At 52.5% G+C, this 14,706-nt stretch overlaps 1 protein-coding gene across 2 annotated transcripts in view; it reads left to right on the forward strand.

The window, feature by feature from the left end:
* Window positions 1-13,527, forward strand: part of Mrc2 (mannose receptor C type 2) — a 59,479-nt gene extending 45,952 nt beyond the window's left edge. Inside the window, exons 13-30 of one of the 2 annotated variants that reach the window (XM_057773325.1) lie at window positions 641-783; window positions 1,964-2,066; window positions 2,300-2,438; window positions 2,556-2,591; window positions 2,851-3,011; window positions 3,098-3,165; window positions 4,633-4,733; window positions 5,025-5,167; window positions 8,539-8,653; window positions 8,778-8,941; window positions 9,089-9,197; window positions 9,759-9,997; window positions 10,136-10,304; window positions 10,398-10,547; window positions 10,782-10,901; window positions 11,071-11,250; window positions 12,089-12,115; window positions 12,217-13,527. In XM_057773325.1, coding sequence (XP_057629308.1) covers window positions 641-783; window positions 1,964-2,066; window positions 2,300-2,438; window positions 2,556-2,591; window positions 2,851-3,011; window positions 3,098-3,165; window positions 4,633-4,733; window positions 5,025-5,167; window positions 8,539-8,653; window positions 8,778-8,941; window positions 9,089-9,197; window positions 9,759-9,997; window positions 10,136-10,304; window positions 10,398-10,547; window positions 10,782-10,901; window positions 11,071-11,250; window positions 12,089-12,115; window positions 12,217-12,440 — 2,391 coding nt within the window. In that variant the 3' untranslated portion in view covers window positions 12,441-13,527. The remainder of the gene's footprint in view (window positions 1-640; window positions 784-1,963; window positions 2,067-2,299; window positions 2,439-2,555; window positions 2,592-2,850; window positions 3,012-3,097; window positions 3,166-4,632; window positions 4,734-5,024; window positions 5,168-8,538; window positions 8,654-8,777; window positions 8,942-9,088; window positions 9,198-9,758; window positions 9,998-10,135; window positions 10,305-10,397; window positions 10,548-10,781; window positions 10,902-11,070; window positions 11,251-12,088; window positions 12,116-12,216) is intronic. The other variant, XM_057773326.1, reaches the window with a different exon arrangement.
* The last annotated feature ends 1,179 nt before the right edge of the window (window positions 13,528-14,706 follow it).

Consider the following 14,706-nt stretch of genomic DNA (forward strand, 5'->3'; position numbering starts at 1 on the left):
CTGGTAGTGTAGCATGTACAAGGCCCTGGGCTCTGTTCCTAGTGCATCTCTGGCTGCCATGCAGAGGTTGGGATTCGAAAGGTCTGGGTAGGGCCTGGTAATTTGACAAGCTTGGGAACTACCAATTTGCTTTGTTGTTTCAGATTTTTGTGTTTGCTTTTGAGACAGGGTCCTGCTCTGTAGCCCAGGCCTCTAACTCTTGGCAATCCTGCTTCAGCCTCTCAAGTGCTGATACAGCCACTATGCCCAGGCTGGCCTCAAACTCACCATAGAGTTGAGGAAAACCTTGACCTTATGACTTTTGCCCTCTATTTCCCAAGTACTAGGTTTGTATGTGTGTGCCACGATGCCTGGCTTCTGAGGCCTTTTCTTACATACAGAAACTCAAGTCCAGTGATGGGGGAGGCGGAGCCTGTCCTCAGTCAGTTGTGGCTCTGCTTGGGTTAGAGCTTAACCCCCAGTATGAGGATGAGGTTCAGGGGGGCTCTTGCCAGGAGCCGATGGTGTCATCTCCTTCCTGAGATAGCATTGTCTTTAGCTATCGCTGTCTGGTGAGGCCACAGCACCTCATCTACTGCTGCATTGAGAAGGTGGCAGATGCCCACGGCCACAGCTTAGACAGCTGGCTTTGCTTCTGCAGGTGTTCAGCTCAGAGCGGCTGCAGGAGAAGAAGAGCTGGGTCCAGGCCTTGGGGGTCTGCCGGGAGTTGGGGGCCCAGCTGCTGAGTCTGGCCAGCTATGAGGAGGAACATTTTGTGGCCAACCTGCTCAACAAGATCTTTGGGTATTGAATGGGTGTGGTGGCCTGCACTTGGGTGGGGACAGGCTTGGTTGCTAGAGTCTTGGTTCTGTCAGGCTTGGGGTGAGAAGGTGGACAGATTGACGGTGCCCTCAGAGGGTCCAGCTGGGGCTTAGAAAGGCCTGTATCTGTGAGGAATGCCAGAACCATCCTGCTGTCTTCAAGTTGCCATGGTTTCCTGGAATCTTGGGTGAATGCACAGGGGTGACCCACTCACAGGAGACCCTGTAGCCAGCAACATCAGTTCTTGTCTCTCAGACACAGTTCCCTTTGCGGATTCCCGCACCCACTCCAACCTACCTCCACTGCTGGCAGCATTTCATAAGAACCCACCCCTCTCTAAACCATCCTGAAAGACAGCTGGAGAAAAGCTGAAAGTGCTCAGGAGTGGATAAGGAGCGTGCCCACATCCCATCTATTCCCCGTAGGCTCTGAGGACTGTAATTTACGGCACATGGCATTGTAACCATTTATTATTGGTGAAAAAAACAACAAAAAACAAAACAAGTGGACCCAGGCTTCCCAAGATCTTAATTTCAGGGTTATCTTCTTCTAGCAGTCAGGATTTTATCAATTGACTAGTAATTACAGCAGCCCCTGTTTGCCATCACATGTGGGCTGTTGGCGTCCCTCGGCACCCTGCCCATCATACAGTCTCATGCTCATGTGTGACTGTTGGCATCCCTCGGCACTCTGTCTGTCATACAGTCCCATGCTCACGTGTGACTGTTAGCGTCCCTCGGCACCCTGCCCGTCATACAGTCTCATGCTCAGCTTGTACTGATGAGTTAGGTTGTCTGCCCAGTGTCACATGGGTCCTTGATGAATCACGATTTGAATCCGGGTGTTTTGAGCTCCAGATCCTCTGGTTTCTCCTACCCCATCCCCCATATGCTCATCAACCTTCTCACCACCCCAAGTGAGAGACATGCCGACTTCTGCTGGCCAGGGTACCCCAGAAAGAGGTCAAGGCCCAGGCAGGCAGGCTGTGCTTTTTGAGTTAAACAGGGCACCTGGTCTGGCTTTCCTTGTCTCTAGGGAGGGGACTTTCAGCAAACAAACAGCCAAACAAATCCCACGGTGCTTTGGTTCATTACTTTGCAGCATGGATGGCGAGGTTTGTGCCAGCCACTCTCACCTCCCCTCTCTTCTGTCCCCACCCAAGTGAGTCAGAGCCTGAGAACCATGAGCAGCACTGGTTTTGGATCGGCCTGAACCGCCAAGATCCTCGGGAGGGTCAGAACTGGCGCTGGAGCGATGGTCTAGGGGTGAGGAGCCGTGGAGGAGGCAGGCTGGGGAGGGGGGTAGGGCTTGGTTGTGGGTGGGCACCCGCTGGGGCCTGGCAGGGCCTGGCATGGGCAAGGATTTTGACCAGTGTGGGTTGATTAAAAGCAGTCGGGTTAAAGACCGGTTGCTCACCAGCTTGGCAGGCCTCAGCTCCGACTGACCTTCTCGGTTGCCTGTCATACATCCCGCTTTCCGTCTTTGTCTCGCTTTCTAGTTTTCCTACCACAATTTTGACCGGAGCCGTCACGACGATGATGACATCCGAGGCTGTGCAGTGCTGGACCTGGCCTCCCTGCAGTGGGTGGCCATGCAGTGCCAGACACAGCTTGACTGGATTTGCAAGATCCCGAGAGGTTGGATGTGGTAGTAAGTGGGGTGGGGTGGGGCAAGTGCAGGACAAGGACTTTGAAGCCAGGAATTTGGGGGATCCGGCCCCCCACTCCCTTGACATTTTTGACTCTGCTCTGTAGGTGTGGATGTGCAGGAACCAGATGCTGGTCCACAAGGTGAGGCCCCCAGGCTACCTGATCCCTACTTTGACCCAAAGCAGGTCAAGGGTTCCACCCCAAGGGGGACTAAGTTAACTAGCACTAGATGCTACTGCCCTGCTTCCATGGTGTGGAAGGAGGGTCAAGCCAAGGGCCTGTCCCAGGTTCATCTTTGCAAGTCACTTGTTGCGTGCTCTGGCTCTGTCCAAGCCCAGAGCTTTCAAGGGCCTGTCTAGTGGGCCTGGCGCCCGCTCCCACCCCTGTGCTGCTCCCATAGGCCGGCTGGAGTGGCTGCGCTTCCAGGAGGCAGAATATAAATTCTTTGAGCACCACTCGTCGTGGGCGCAAGCACAGCGCATCTGCACATGGTTCCAAGCAGAGCTGACCTCCATTCACAGCCAAGCAGAGCTGGACTTCTTGGGGCAAAACCTACAGAAGGTGGGCATGAGAGACAGCGAGTGGTTATGGGTCCGGAAAGGTTGAAGACAGGGAGGCTGCTAACCTCTGCCTGCTCCTTTCCCCAGTTCTCCTCGGGCCAGGAGCAGCACTGGTGGATCGGCCTGCACACCTCGGAGAATGATGGACGCTTCAGGTGGGAGCGCTGGTGGGCGGCAGGTGTGAGGGCATGCGTGTGCGCGTATGCATGTGTGTGTGTGTGTGTGTGTGTGTGTGTGTGGCTAGCTGTGTCCCCAGGCTAGAGGTGTCGGGGCTGACCAAACAGGCAGATAGACCTGCATTTGACCTTATCTGAAGGTGACAATAGCGACACCTGCCTCCCGGGATTCTTGTAAGGATTAGTAGTAGCAAACTGAGGGGCTGGGGACATAGCTCCATGGTAGGATGCTTGCCTAGAGTTCTTGAGATCCTGGGGTTGATTCCTGGACTACAAACAAATACTCCAAATGCCAAAAATTTTTATTTCTATAAATAAATAAATCAGTTATAATTTAATTTAGGTATTTATTTATTTCTGAGACAGGGTCTCATTGTATAGCCATGGTTACCTATGTAGACCAGGCTGGCCTTGAACTCACAGAGATCTCCTTGCCTCTGCTTCCCCAGGGTTGGAATTAAAGGTGTGTGCCGCCATACCCGGCTTCATTTTATTTTTAAAGGTTAATTGTTAACTGTACTGCAGTATTCCTTTCATCATTTTTAATTTTTGAAAGAGTTGAAAATTTATGTATGTGTATGTGTTTTTGTGTGCGGGCACGTGCGTGCGTGTGTTGGTACCTACAGAGTCCAAAGGAGGACACCAGATCTCCTGGAGTTATAGGTGATTGTGAGCCACCCATGTGTGTATTGGGAACTGAACTGTAGTCCTCTGGAAAAGCAGTACACATTCTGAGCCATCTTTCCAGCCCCTCGATGACGATCACTTTTAGGCTAGTTTCTGACTAGGTATAAATACCACATAGTATATTTTACAGCGTGGAACAGTTTGCCAAGTTTCAGATGACAAAATGCTAAGCTATTGCATCTGCTGTGGTCCACCTAGTTGTGGCTTCCTGCTCTGGAGACTCTGGGGACACATGGTGTTGACAGGTCACCATGCCAATACCACTTCTCAAACTCAGATCCATGAAAATAGAGCATTCATGTCGTTAAGATATAAGACCTAGCAAAAAGCCACTGGATATCACAGCGTTCTGTTTGATAAATAGCAATTTTAACTCTTTACTACAGCATCCAGCAATCACTGAGTGTTACATAGTGGTGGCACTTCCCCATTATAGCTGGTGTCACATTGTGGACAAAACTGGCCAGGACATGGACAAAGCATATATGCTAGTTAGTCCCCAGGGAACTCCAGTCAGTGCCTGCCGTACATGAATTAGGGAGCCTGAGGCAGAAAGACTAGAAGTCAGTGGTGATCTGGGCACTTCTTGGCTGTAGGGTTTTCAGGCATCTCTGATAGCCCAGTACGTGCTGGGAAGGGCTTTACTTAGAGGCGCAGGCCTGAGGTCTCTGGGTGCACTGGGCCCCATTGGTGCCTCTGTTCTGTGGCCTCCAGTGCTGGAGATGGAGGAGGCTGAATCTGAGTTCTCTGACTCCGTAGGTGGACAGATGGCTCTGTTATAAACTTCATCTCTTGGGCACCGGGAAGACCTCGACCCATCGGCAAGGAAAAGAAGTGTGTGTACATGACAGCCAGCCAAGGTGAGGATGAAGAGAACCAGAGCGACATTGTCAGCATTAGGGGTTAAGGTTGGGGGTATCCAGGCGGGCCTGGGGGACATTAGTCTCCTCTTTGTGAGTAAACCCAAGAAGGGCTGTGTCCAAGGAGCAGTGGGTGAGCCCATGGCTCCAAGGGCACAGAGGGCTTGAGCTCAACCTGCATTCTCAGAGCAGGGAACCAAGAGCGCTGCCTGCCCCGCCCCGCCCCGCCCCGCCCCGACCCGCCCCGACCCGCCCCGCCCTATGGCAACAGTTTTCTTCTCCCCTTCACAGAGGACTGGGGGGACCAGAGATGCCACACAGCCTTACCCTACATCTGTAAGCGCAGCAACAGCTCTAGAGAGACTCAGCCCCCAGACTTGCCACCTTCAGCCCTAGGAGGCTGCGCCTCTGGCTGGAACCAGTTCCTTAACAAGGTAGGTAATTGGGAGGGCCACCAAGAGAGCCAGGGGAAAGGATGGGAACAGTGGGATGGTTGAGCCGCAGCAGCCTTGGCCGTTTGGCAGCAACAGAGTCCTGCATGACCTCTTGTCTGTCCCCACCAGCCTCTCTGTGCCAATGGGAGTGAGGCTCCCTGGGAGCGAGCGAAGCTCCTTGGGAGTGAGGCTCCTTGGGAGTGAGGCTCCTTGGGAGTGAGGCTCCTTGGGAGCGAGCGAAGCTCCTTTAGAGGGAGGCTCCTTGGAAAGTGGCTGGTGTCTAATACCAGATCTACCAGGAAGTGAGGTTTTCTAAATACTTCTACGAGTTTTCTAGATCAGTAGTTGTCAAACCTTTTGATAATGAACTTTACTAATAAAACAAAATATTGAGCATTTATACTCAGTCTGTATGTGTGTATATATTATTTATGTTTATGTGTACAAACAGGAAAAATTTATAGTTGCTTCTACACCGATGAGAGATCATCACATGGAGTCAGCTATGCACAAGAGCAGAACTGAAAACAGAGATTAAAGATAGCATCTTTAGAAATTCTTTATTAGGGGAATGAAAATGTGCTTGGGCCACACAACTGATCAGTTATAATAATATTTATGCATTTTTTTTTTGGTTTTTCGAGACAGGGTTTCTCTGTGTAACAGCTCTACCTGTCCTGAAACTAGTTCTTGTAGACCAGGGTGGCCTTGAACTCAGAGATCCGCCTGCCTCTGCCTCCCAAGTTCTGGGATTAAAGGCGTGCACCACCATTGCCCAGCTCTATTTATGCAATTTTAATAAGACCATATGATTGCATATATTTCATTCTCTTATTTTGTAATATAAAAATAATTTCTTTTAAATTTAAATTTATTTTTTCACCAGTACATAAAAACGTAAAAATGATAGCTACTTAGAGGGTGCCATGTATGTTTTGGTACATTCATATATTATATAATATATAATGTTTAAGTTAGGGTAGATGCATCTGTCTCCTTGAAGGCATACTCTTGCTCTAAGGGAAACCATCCTGAGTCCTTCCTTTGAGTTGTCTGAAACGCTCAGTGCATATTGTTCTGCAGTCACCTGACGGTCACCTGACACTGTGTGTCACCTTATGACACAGTCACCTCGTCATGTTCACCTTGCTGCACAATAGCACCAAAACAGACTTGATCTTACATAATTTTACCTTAGTGCTCAGTACGGGACTTTCCCTATCCCTCCTCCCCTCCTACCCTCCCTTGTTCCTACCACTCTATCAACTCTTTGTTTGTTTGATGTTTTTAGACAGGGTTTCTCTGTGTAGTCCCGACTGTCCTGGAACTTGCTCTGTAGATCAGGGTGGCCTCGAATTCTGAGATCCACCTGCTTTTGCCTCCCAAGTGCTAGCTAGGATGAAAAGCATGGGCCACCACTGCCCTGCTAATCTCAATTTTTATGAGATTAACCACACACACACACCCTTTTTGAGACAGGGTCTCATGGAACCCAGATCAGTCTTGAACTCACTATGTAGATGAGGATGGCTTTGAACTCCTGAAGGCCCAGCTGCTGGGATTACAGGCTTATGCAGTCTTATGCAGTGCTGGTACTTGAACCTCAAGCCTTCTGTATGCCAACTAAGCCTAATGCCCAACCAGAGATGAACTTTATTTTCCACGTTTGTATGTGGGTGGTACATGTATGTGTGTGCACAGGCCACAGGTTGACCTTGAGTGCTTCCTTAATGGCCATGTACCTTCAATATAGAGGTAAGGTCTCTCACTTAAGCCCAGAATTTGCTGATCTGGCTAGTCTAGCTAACCAGTTTGACCTAGGCATCATATCTCTGTCTCCTGGGTGTTGGGATTACGAGTGAGCCACCACGCTTCCAGCATTTACATGGGCGCTGGGCTCTGAACTTCATTCCCCGTGCCTACCCAGAGAGCGCCTTACCCACTGAGCATCTCCCCAGTAATCCAGCTTTTATATCCACATATGGATGAGGTCAGGGTGTGTCTTTCTGTATTTTTTTTAAAGATTTTTTTCTTTATTATGAACATGTGTGCCTACATGTCAGAAGAGGGCGCCAGATCTCAATACAGATAGTGTGAGCCACCATGTGGTTGCTGGGAACTGAACTTGGGACCTCTAGAAGAGCAGCCAGTGCTCTTAACCTCTGAGCCATCTCTCCAGCCCCTCTATATTCATTTTAAAAGATTCTTTTGCTTCATTTTTATTTTATGTGTATTTTTGCTGGTATCTATTTCTGGGTACCACATATGTGCAGTACCCATGGAGACCAGAAGAGGGCAAGAGATTTCCCCTGGAACTGGAGGGCTGCCATGTGGGTGTTGGGATCCAAACCCAGGTCCTCTACAAGAACAGTGGGTGCTCTTAACTGCTGAGCCATTCATCCCTGCCACCCCAGTTTTCTTTTTATTTAGCAATATTTAGAGAATTGTCTTTCCTGGTGTCTTGAAACTGGGCATTCTAGTATGTACTTGTGACTCAGACCCGGAAGGCTAGAGGATGGTGGGAGGCCAGGTCAGCTAGGGCCACACAGAGGAACTTCTCAAAACAGAAAGCTCAAGCAACCACAGCAAAACCTCATGAAAATAAAACAGTGGGGAAGGAGTTAGGGGTTTCGCTCATTGGTAGAGTGCCTGCCTAGCATGTGTGAGACCCTAAATCCAACACACACACACACACACCCCAAAAATAGTGTTAGGAGGAAGTTCAGTTGGTAGTATTGGCTATACATGAGGCCATGAAGACCTGAATATGATCCTCAGAACCCACAAAAACAAAACAAAACAAAAAGCCAGGCAGGTTGGACACACCTGGAACCCCAGTGCTGGGGAAGCAGAGGCAGGAGAAGCCCTGGGATTCACTGGCTGGCCAGCCTAGCCTTATCAATGAGCCCAAGCCAATGAAAGACCTTGTCTCGGAAATAAAACAGAACCAAGGCAAGTGGCAGCTGAGGAACAACCGTCCTCTGGCCTCCATAAGCACACACACGTGCACTCACGCCCACACACGTACACAACGTATACGTACACAACCAAGCTGAGTATGGCGGTGCACACTTGCAATCCCAATATTAGGGAGCTGAGTCCAGAAGACCATGAGTTCCAGGTCAGCCTGGGCTACAGTATCAAGCTTCCCCCCACCAAATCCCCCCCAAACAGAGTCTGGGCATTTGTGAATCCTGTAACAGGATGAGAGGTGGGGCTTTGTCCAGGGAGGTCCATATGCCCTGTGCCTGGTATTACTGCCTCAGTCTGAAAGCCCCGGGCATCAGCTGCTGAGGGGCACCCAGCAGGGCTTTTGGGTTTGTGGGATGGAGAGGCAGAGCTGGGTATCAATCACATCCCCTGCCCCACAGTGTTTCCGAATCCAGGGCCAGGACCCTCAGGACAGGGTGAAATGGTCAGAGGCACAATTCTCCTGTGAACAGCAAGAAGCCCAGCTGGTCACCATTGCAAACCCCTTAGAGCAAGGTAGGGTCAGCCTGTGGGGATGCACTGGTGTCCTCCACGACAGTCGCCCCGCAACTGGCTGGAGCAGAGCAAACAGGGATCGGCCCACCACTCCATCACTCTTGCCTTTCTTCTGGGGGACTAGCCTTCATCACAGCCAGCCTCCCCGGTGTGACCTTTGACCTTTGGATTGGCCTGCACGCCTCGCAGAGGGACTTCCAATGGATTGAACAGGAACCTCTGCTGTATGCCAACTGGGCGCCAGGAGAGCCCTCTGGCCCCAGCCCTGCTCCCAGTGGCACCAAGCCGGTGAGGACACTGCTCTCTTTCCTCTGTCCCTGTGGCCTCTGGTGCTGTCCTTTCCCTGCCTCCCCCGTCTCCCAGCCCCAGCCTCCCTTCCATGGGGCAGTGGTATCAAAAGCAACGGGATTTCCCTGAGTAGCCCCTTCCCCCCAGACCAGCTGTGCGGTGGTCCTGCACAGCCCCTCAGCCCACTTCACCGGCCGCTGGGATGATCGGAGCTGTACGGAGGAGACGCATGGCTTCATTTGCCAGAAGGGCACAGGTATGTATGTATGTACGTACGTATGTATGTACGTATGTATGTATGTATGCATGCATGCATGCATGTATGTATGCACCACTGCTGCCCGTAGCCACTCCAGCACCGCCTAGCGGCTGTGGGCCAGGCCAGAGGGGACCAAACGTTGTTCCTTCTCTTGAGGGTTCTAGAGGTCCCTCCAGAGTCATGTATCTGTTTGAGAAGTGGGTGGTCTCAGGAGGAAGGCCACTGGGAGCCAGATACGGGGTTGTGTGACATACTGGCATGGTTGGGGTCAACCCCAAGGCATCTCCTGCTCCTTGCATGGCTCCCGGTTCCTCTACCATAGGTTCTTTGGACAGGAGTCTGTCAAGGCCCTAGCTTTTCTCTGAATGTGAATTAATGAGCAAATGAAGCTCATTAATAAGAACAGTGGCTGACAGCAGGGACTGACTGATCAATGCAAGCAGGCCCAGTCGAGACCTGCTCTTGGCCTGATGTCTGATTTTCCCTGGCCTAGCCTCATACCTGGGGATGGGGTAAGGCAGGCAGAGCCCAGCCTGAGCCCTGCCCCCTTCCCCGTAGACCCCTCCCTGAGCCCATCCCCAGCAGCAACACCCCCTGCCCCTGGCACTGAGCTCTCCTACCTCAACGGCACCTTCCGACTGCTGCAGAAGCCACTGCGCTGGCAAGATGCCCTCCTGCTGTGTGAGAGCCGAAATGCCAGCCTGGCACGTGTGCCTGATCCCTACACCCAGGCCTTCCTCACGCAGGCCGCCAGAGGGCTGCAGGCGCCACTGTGGATTGGGCTGGCCAGTGAGGAGGTGGGCTGCTAAGTCGTTTCTTTTCTCCCCTGCCCCACCCTACCTTCTGCCTTGGTTTCCCTTCCTCCCTCCTGCCTCGTCTGCCCCCACCCTGCGAGTCCGTCCGGTTTTTCTCACCCGTGGCCACCTCATGCCCAGGGCTCACAGCGGTATTCCTGGCTCTCAGAGGAGCCTCTGAATTATGTGGGCTGGCAAGATGGGGAGCCTCAGCAGGTGGGAGGCTGTGCCTACGTGGATGTGGATGGGACGTGGCGCACCACCAGCTGTGACACCAAGCTGCAGGGGGCAGTGTGCGGGGTGAGCAGGGGTGAGTACCACCCGCTGGGGCCGAGGCTTGGGCGTGTACCCTGTGGTCCTGGGATGTTGCTTGGGCCACATCCTCAATCCTGCACTCCAACAGGGCCCCCTCCTCCCCGAAGGATAAGCTACCGCGGCAGCTGTCCTCAGGGGCTGGCTGACTCGTCATGGATCCCCTTCAGGGATCATTGCTACGCCTTCCACATGGAGCTGCTGTTGGGCCACAAGGAGGCGCTGCAGCGCTGCCAGAAAGGTGGGTGAGAGCAGGGCAGCCCGGCTCCCAGATTCTCAGACCTGGAAAGGGACTTTCACCTTTGCCTATGGGTAGCACCTACCCCCAAGTTCTCCCTTACCTTTTAATACCCAGACCGTACTGTGACATGTAGCCAGTGGCACACACATACTGAGACTCGGGCTACTGTGGATGGGTGTGGGCGGGGCATAAGGAGGCACTCCTTGTCCTAACGTGGGCTTCCTCTGTGTCCAGCGGGTGGGACCGTCCTGTCCATTCTTGATGAGATGGAGAATGTGTTTGTCTGGGAGCACCTGCAGACCTTTGAAGCCCAGAGTCGAGGAGCCTGGTTGGGCATGAACTTCAACCCCAAAGGTGGGTGCCCTCTGTGAGGTAGGGGGAGGGCCAGGCATCAGGCTGCAGGAGAGATGCCTGCGAAGATCTCTGGGCTTGGGAAAGGGGAGGAGTAGGGGAGGTTCATGAGAGAATGTCTGCTCCATCCCACCTATAAAAGCCCCACCTGTTCCCCTTCCCACATCTGCAGGAGGCATGCTGGTCTGGCAAGACAACACAGCTGTGAACTATTCGAACTGGGGACCCCCTGGCCTGGGCCCTAGCATGCTGAGCCACAACAGCTGCTACTGGATCCAGAGCAGCAGCGGGCTGTGGCGCCCCGGCGCCTGTACCAACATCACCATGGGGGTTGTGTGCAAGCTCCCTAGAGGTGAGCCAGGCTCTCAGATGGCATGTGCTCAGCCCGCCATGCCCACAGCTGGGCCTTGGTGCACGGGGGCAGAAGCTTTGGGTGGGAAGGCATCGGGTTCGTTAGCCTGAAGCGAAGATGGACCCTGGGACTTAATCTCCAAAGCAGACAGCGAGCGCCAGGGGCCAGCAAGCTCCATCATTCTCTGTTGGTTAAGGGCAAGGGATGTGGTTCATATTTTGGATGAATCACTTATCAGCTCTGCCTTCTGAGGTCGGGGGTGGGGGGATGGTCCAGTTGGTAAAGTACCTGCCATGCAAGTGTGAGACTGAGTTCAGATTCCCAGCACCTAGATAGAAGCCCAGCATTAAGTGCACATGTCTGTAACCCCAGGACGGGAAGGGGTATATGTGTATGTCTGAAATGATAGGTTCCTGGAGCTCATTGGCTGGCCATAAGAGCCGACTCATATAAGCTATAGGTTCAGGTACATAGACCCTGTCTCAAACTAATAATAATAATAATAAGGTGGAGAGCCATCAAGGAAAACACACAATAACATTGACCTCTGACCTCCACATGCATGCACATGCTTGGTGCACTCACCTATAAGAACACATACATAGACCACCCCTCCTCCCACATACATACCTGTTCCATCCGAGGCAAGTCTTTGAATTTCCTCATATCTGAAATGGGAGTCCTAGTAGCCGGGTCACAGAGTCATAGACAGTCATAGTCATAGTCAGTGTGTTTGCAGAGTGATGTTCAGAAAGCACTTTGCAGGTCTTTGCTTAAATTATGACCGTGATTCCCGTGAGGACTGATCGTGATTAACCGGCTCTTCCCTCTTCCGCAGCGGGAGAGAACAGCTTCTTGCCATCAGGTGAGCGGAGGTGGCAAGCCCAGAGCCTGGCTCCTTTCCCTGACTCCTCTGTCCCTGGTGGGCCTGGCTGTGGCCTGATGTACATCCCCTCCTTGTCTCAGCAGCGCTTCCTGATAACTCGGTGACCCTGGTAGTGGTGCTGATGGCTGTGCTGCTCCTCCTGGTCTTGGGGATAGCAGCCTTCATCCTGTACCGGCGTCGACAGAGCACAGAACGTGGGTCCTTTGAAGGGGCCCGCTACAGCCGCAGCAGCTCTGGCCCAGCAGAGGCCACTGAGAAGAACATCCTGGTGTCTGATATGGAAATGAATGAACAACAAGAATAGAGCCAAGGGCATGGTCAGGGTGGGGCTGGAGCTGGGGAGGCAGGGATTTGGGTTAACGGGTCCCCATCACCCACCAGTCCCATGGTCTGTGGATCCAAGGGCTGAGCATGCAATGGGGTGGGATTACCCAGCCTCCCACAGACGCTAGGCCAAGACCTGTCTGAGCGCAGTGGGGCATTTCCCCTTTCTCCTGGTCCTGGGACCTTGTCACCTGGGCCTGGACCCCCGTGGTAACTGGAGGCATCATGAGAAGGGAAACAAGAACTTATTTCTGCCTCTTTCTCCCCAGATCTCTGAACCTAAGCCTGTTGACCCACAGCCTAGGACTCTTTCCTGTTTGCAGACCTGGAAAGCCTGCCCCATCCCTTAGGGTGGCTCTCTGTCGCTTCTCTCTTCCTGCTTGATGACATCATTTCTGTCTCCTTACCTTGCCCTCATGCCTGTTCTCACCCAGTGCCTCCTTCTGAGCCAAGGCCCTGGGATCTTTTTGTGTGTGTGTGGGGGGGAATCCCCTCTCTCAGTGGGGGTCAGCTGAAGGGGCCAAGCATCTGTCAGTCCTGTGCCTGCTGGAATGGACCTAGGGTATGGCAGGAGGGACCTAGGTGGCTCAGGTCTAAAAACCAGGACACCAATGTGGTGTTTGCTGGAGTGGAGATGGGACCAGGGAGGGACACCTTATCCATTCAAGGGGGTGTCCATCTCCTGCTGGTCGGGGGAGGACTCTGTCCCTGAAAGAGTCCCCTGTGGGGACCAAAATAAGTTCCCTAATATCTCCAACTTCAGGCTCTGCTTTGGAGAGAGCGAAGAGGGTTGTCAGGGACCCTGGAGGAACAATAGCCTAGGACAGCACCAGGTGCTACCATCTGCTGTGACCTAGGGGATAGAGCCCAGCTCCGGGAGCCACTCAGCACCTTTTCAAGAGGAGGGACCCAGCCAGGATGGAGATCGCCACCAGTCCCCGTGTCCCAGTGCGGGGCAATGTGAACAAAAACTCAAAGACACAGACCCTCTATTGTAGTTCTTGATTTTCTAAATGTGCTATTATTGTTTTTTAAAAAAGAAGAAAATAAAAAGAAAAGCAAATAAATAAAACACCTTCCAGAGGTTTGAGATGCCAGCGCTCTTAGTCCGTTGTCATTCCCATGACCCTTAGAGGTAAATGACAGCTTTGCAGCCTCTGTGGTGTGGTTTCTGTGGCCTGCCATTTTACCTTCGAACCCTCGGGGACACTTCCTCTCATCACCCCCTGGCCCTGCTGAACCCTCCGGGACACTTCCTCTGGCCCTGCTCCTTCTCTCTATTCTTGGAGAGCTCAGGAGCCCGGCCGTTCCTACCTGTAAGTGTGAGTAGGTGCAGAGGACCCATCTCCTCAGGCTGGACTCTTGGAAGGATGCTTAAGGATGAAGGAAGAGTGTCCTCACCGAGTGCCTTTGAGTGCATGCAGTAAGCGCTCCATAAACGCTAACTGCTACTGTTATTGTGTATTTGTGTGTGTGTGTGTATGTGCATTGTGTGACATTGGTGCAGCCTGCATGTGGAGGTCAGAGGACAGTTTGCAGGAGGAGCCCGTTCTCTCCTTCCTCTGTGTGGGTCCCAGGGATCAAATGCAGTTTGCCAGTACTGGCAGCAAGTGTCTTTACCTGCTGAGCCAGCCTGTCAGCCCCCTGCTACTGGTATTTTCTGGGCTGGGCTTGGAGGAAGGAGGGTCCTAGTTTAACTCTGAGCGGCATTTCCTCAGCATCCTCCTCTCTAGGCTATCTGTTATACCTGCCTCCTGCGTGCTAGAAAGGTCTCTTATGCATCGGCACTTGGATTCAGCAGATGTTTGAGTTGGCGGCACTTAAACAAAGTGAAGACACACACGTTCTTCACAATGTCCACACTGTGGCACGGCTTCCACTCTCCTTCTGTCACCCTGCTGGTCCCCTGAGACATTAGGGACCCTCTACCCTGACCTTGGCCCAGGTATTGACATTGCACCCCCTTCTCCTTCAGGCTCCATGTCAGTCCCCATGGTGGGAACCTCCCCACTTATCCCATTCATTCCTCCATCACCTGACCTTTTGACACCACCATTGTGACTGGGGTAAGGGACTTAAACAATGGATGGGAAATGGGGAGTGAAGGCAGGAAGGCTGTGCAGAGGAAATTCCCGTAAGAATTCAGACCACAGAGGAGGGTGTTTGGTTTGGGCCAGAATGATAGCCACGGTTAGAGGCGTTGTGTGTTCTCAGTTTGCCATGTTTGTGACTTTTTATATCTTACT

Source organism: Chionomys nivalis, chromosome 7 (assembly GCF_950005125.1).
Source record: "Chionomys nivalis chromosome 7, mChiNiv1.1, whole genome shotgun sequence".
NCBI lineage: Eukaryota > Metazoa > Chordata > Mammalia > Rodentia > Cricetidae > Chionomys > Chionomys nivalis.